Here is a 4,937-nt window from a genome sequence, read left to right as displayed (position 1 = left end):
GTAGCTATCGCTACACGGGCCGCTTCTCCGGCCTGTGTAGCGATAGCTACCTCCCCTCCGCCGCTATTTAAGTAGAACAATGACTAGAGCCGAATTAAGTTGTAATTTACCGGAGATGAAGTGTAGACTGCAAATTCTCTCGTAGAATGATTGCTCCCCCAGTCCATTGGGAGGGTCTGCCTGCGCTCTTTTCATTGAAAATATCCAATTCTTTCTTCTTTCCTCATCCTTCGGTAAACGACAGAAACGTACATCCAACGATTTGGAATGCCTCTCTGTGCAACCGGGAGCACAACAAGTCGTAGGCATTGTTTAGATTCCAAAAATAAACTAACTAAAAGTACGCTCTAAATCACCCGTTTTGTCATGTAGTAGACGGGCTGTCAGGCTAGCCTGCCCACCAAGATGGAGGCGCGCACCCCCGATCACGTGACTGTGACGTCAGATGCAAGGGGTCTATTGGGTGTTTTAGCTGTGATTTCCAAACACATCAGAACTGGTTAGACAATATGTAAACCAGGCTAACTTTAAGCTTCTGGAATGTCCTTATCAAACCACTGACCTCAGCTGTCTAAACAAAATGAACCACGCTTTAATGCTGGGTGTGCAACAGGAAACCGGCTAATTTAAATCAGCTCCACTATCCTTGAGTTGTCAAATTCAGCCCTGAATTATACCAGAACCGTGTCAGTGGCAAAAAAGAGCAAATAAAGAGGATGCAAGATGCTAATGATTGGTTTTCCATATACAAGTGCAGTCCACAAGGGAAATGGAAATAAATGAAAACTTTTTGCACCTAAATTTTGTTTTTGAGAATGTATATTATTTAATTGATGCCCATGGGTGGATCTCAACAAAATAAGATACTACGGGCTCAAAAACTCCCTAGAGAACTCTGGTCAAAAGTAATGTGTTTAAAACGTGCAAAATATGCTTTTATTCAGTAACCCTGAATGCAAAGTGTTCTGGAGGACTTAGGTTACAATGTTTTTCTCTACAGATATAAGGTAACGAATGACTCAGTGCCTCAGAGTGACACATTACAATGAAAGCGGAAAGATTTAGATGTTCAACCAAAAACAATGTTGCTCCGAATTCTCCCTCAAAGCGTGAGAATTGCTCCGTGTGTCTGCTCTGACGCCATGAAATGAATTGTGAAACTGTCACGGTTTTTGCTTTGTGAACAGTCTCTGCAAAGTTGAGACAAAACAAGTTGTTCCGGTGCTCGGCAGCAGACGTACAGTGCAGTCCACTGTGAGTGTGTTACTTGCATTTGCAGACTATCTGCTATAAGCTTATCTCTCCGGCCTGCCAGACAGCCGTAATGAATTTATCAATTAGCCCTGGCTGTTAGTAGCCTTAGAGCTGCAGACCAGGCCCTGAGCTGAAACCTCCATCAGTCATCCTGTCAAAAAAGGAGGAAGTGCAGCACAGCACGGGGACTGGTCTGTTTAAATCACAGTTTAAAGGGAAAACAATCATATTTTTAAATAAATAGGACTTATTTTTTCTGAACTTGCGCAATTTCAAGGTAGGCTATTTAATATTTTTGGTGAAATCTAAACTATAAATCTTTTAATAAGGTGTCTCCCTCTAGAGGTAATCAGAGGTGCTACTACTCCAGGACGATAGTCAGTCATATGTAACACAAAATAAACTTTATTTATATTTTTACCAGCTCTTCATTACATAAAAATCACAGCATCTTATAGCTGACTTGCTATAGGCAGCATTCTCTATTCAAAATACATCAATGTACATTTCATGTCATCCAAAAAGGCTCGATCCTGTCCAAAGAGATCTCCGGGAGATGCATTGACAAACTGAATGAATTGTTAGGCAGCAAAACAAAAAAACAACAAAAAACAAAAAAATCCCTGAGAGTTTTTATTTCCTGGCATGTTTTAAGCTGACATATTTAAAGTCTTGCCTGAAGCAGGTTTTCTTTAAAAAAAAAAACGTGGTATCGTCCACGCAGCATAACAGTCAAACTAAAAGTCAGAGGAAACGGTTAGACGTGTGTTGCCGCACACGTGTCTTGCTTGCTTGGGAGGGGAGCGCGTTGTGGTTTTAACCACTGGAAACTGACAGGCAGCTGGTTGTGGTGCTCAGCCTGCACTTTCTGGGCGCCTTGCGAGGCTTGCTGGGGGTCGACGGCGGGGAGGCCACGCTCAGACTCCTGGCCTTGCTGAAGCTGTTCCTCAGACTGTCCCTCCGGCTCTCCGAGGTGCTGCTGGTCTCCTTGGAGATGAACTTGTCCGGGCGACAGAGGCCGGCCCGCAGGCAGCAGCAGCACAGCAGCTCGGCTATGGCCTTCCTCATGTCGCTGCTGCCCAGCGCGTAGATGATGGGGTTCAGGCCCGAGTTGAGGACGGCCAGGGAGATACAGAAGTCGGCGCTGAACAGCAGGGCGCACTGGCGGGAGGCGCAGAAGAAGTCCACCAGCAAAAGCATAAAGAGGGGGCCCCAGCAGAGCAGGAAGACCCCCACAATGGTGATCACGGTCTTCAGCAGGGCCAAGGAGCGCTTGCGATTGCGCTGAGAGGCCAGCTGAGCACTCTTGTGCACGTGGCAGTAGATGGCACCGTAAAGCACCCCGATGGTCAGCAGGATGAGGAAGAAAATGATGAGCGCGAAAAAGATGTAGCTCTTGGAGTAGAGCGGGAGGAGAGTAGAGCATCCGTCCAGGCTGCAGACGCAGTTCCAGCCCAGCACGGGGAGGAAGCCGATCACCAGCGCCAGGACCCAGCAGAGCACCACCAAGCCGTATATCCTATAGTAGGTCTTCCGGGTGGACTTCTGGGGCAGAGGCTTCATCATGGTGGTGTAGCGCTCCACCGCAATCAGCAGCAGACTGAAGATGGAGGCCGCCAGGGCCACAAACAGCATGCCCTCCCTGAAGAGCCACAGAGCAGGGGTGAGGCGGAACGTCTGGCTGCCGGACATGCAGATGTTGACCAGGTAGGCAGCGCCCGTGAGTAGGTCGCTCAGGGTGATGTTGGCGATGCAGACGTAAACCCAGCGGCGGCTGTGGCGAATGCGGGAGACGACAGCGACCAGCACCAGGAGGTTCTCCAGGACGATGAACGTGCTGAAAAAGAGGAAGATGGACATGGAGACGCTGATGGGGGCCTGGGTGGCCGAGATGGTTCTGTTCTGCAGGCGGCCCGTGTGGTTGTAGTGCCTCAGGATCACCTGGCTGATCCCCGAGGCTGTAGTGGTTTTGTCCGGCGCGGTGCTGTTGCTGGGGTAGGTTGAGAGGTGGTACAGGTGAGGGCAGGAGGAAGCTGAGGTGAGGTAGGAGAGGACGTCCATGGTGACCCACCAGACCGCCGGGGGGGGGGGTGCGAAAATCGAGGCAGAACCAAGCTGGTGAGAGCTGCACAGAAAACTGCTGCGATCGAACGGGCTGTCGGCACACTCTAACCAGCAGAGCCGTGCGAGTGGTCCGCACACAACACACACACACCTGAGAGGGGGGAAAAAAAAGAAGAAGTAAGCACAACTTCATTGCATACGGGAGTTAAAACAATAATAGAAAATTCCCCTGGTTCTGCATGTTTCCGTAAGGGACTTTAATTAATTTAAAAGGCATCGTTTAAATGCCTACCATGTGTCTCCACCTTTCTGCGGTTAACACAGGATGAGTGAGCAACGAGGGCATTTAAATCACCACATGGAGGAAACACACCATCTGCTTTCATCAAGAAGGCTGGGAAATGTGCTTCTTTACAGCAGCATGGTCTGGTGAAATGTTGTCAAAGTGCAAACACATCAAACACTGTGTTTCTTCTTTGTCTCTGCATAAAACCCCTTTCACTAAGGCAAAAGATGCAAAAATGAAAATATATTTTCCACAAATTATATGTTTGTAAATTAGATTTATGTGTTTTTTATTTTAAATTGAGATAAAGACTGAAATAAATACGTTTTCACATCACAACATACATTTAATCTCAAAAGTAAATGAAATAATTTCTTAAAGTCGGGCCAAAATGTAATATAGGATCTTTCCATTTAACTCTATTTTATACATTTTCTGCAGGTGTTTCAAATATCTGAAGCTTGATATATATATATATATATATATATATATATATAAAAAAGCATTGATGCATGGAGAGTACTTACTTTGGCTGCTACTGATGTTGATGCTGAGTGTGTGTGAGCGTCAACAGATTTGTGCAGCACATTTTTGATGGGGAAATATGCCTGTGAGAGTAAGGTCACACACCCCACCCCACCCAACACACACACACACACACACACACACACACACACACACACACACACACACACACACACACACACATGCATGCAACAGAGATGTTACCATATTTTTGTTCCATCATTACCGTCTAAAGAAACAAGCAGGGGAATTTCACAGATGCTTACAATTAAAGCGTTTTGAAATTAAATCTCTCTTGCGTGATGTTAATTTGCTCTTTAAAACAATAAACAATATGAGTTTTCTTATGCTGAATCTCCATACTGATGCATAGATGAAGCTATTACTGAGAATCAAATATTTTTTCCCCATCTGACCTGCAATAGCTTTTGCGGTAAAGGGTATTTCATAACAGTTGCCACCCCACCAAACAGTTGTATGTTTTGCAAAAAAAGAAAGAACAGAGAAAAACATGACTCAATATTTTTAAGGATGTGTGGAAAGGCTGTTCACTTGCACTTACAGCTTCAGGACTACATTTAATGATTACATTTAAAGCAGGTTTCTTTTCTCTCGCTTGGTATTTCTCAGAAGGTGCAAGAGAAAAACAGGAACTCCAATCAGATGGAAAGGTGCCCCTCCCTGCAGATAAAGGGTTTCATTTAAACTTCATTGCACAGCTGTGGTTGATGCTTTACTGCTTTCAGGTCGCAATATTAAAGCAGCCAACGTTACAGAGTCCAAAACTGCTTTTATCTCCAATGTTAAC

The 4,937-nt window shown here is 45.6% G+C and overlaps 1 protein-coding gene across 1 annotated transcript; it reads right to left on the bottom strand.

Annotated features, from left to right (window-relative positions):
* Positions 1 to 1,643: 1,643 nt before the first annotated feature.
* s1pr4 (sphingosine-1-phosphate receptor 4) lies at positions 1,644 to 4,148 on the bottom strand. Its single transcript, XM_036140744.1, has 2 exons — positions 4,132 to 4,148; positions 1,644 to 3,467 (listed from the first exon to the last, which is right to left on the bottom strand). Exon 2 carries the CDS (start codon positions 3,313 to 3,315, stop codon positions 2,071 to 2,073), a length of 1,245 nt encoding a protein of 414 aa, XP_035996637.1. The 5' UTR covers positions 3,316 to 3,467; positions 4,132 to 4,148; the 3' UTR covers positions 1,644 to 2,070.
* Between the last annotated feature and the right edge of the window lie 789 nt (positions 4,149 to 4,937).

This window comes from Fundulus heteroclitus, chromosome 9, assembly GCF_011125445.2.
Source record: "Fundulus heteroclitus isolate FHET01 chromosome 9, MU-UCD_Fhet_4.1, whole genome shotgun sequence".
Taxonomy (NCBI): domain Eukaryota; kingdom Metazoa; phylum Chordata; class Actinopteri; order Cyprinodontiformes; family Fundulidae; genus Fundulus; species Fundulus heteroclitus.
Note: the sequence above shows the minus strand (reverse complement) of the source record. Positions and strands in the feature narration are given on the sequence as shown.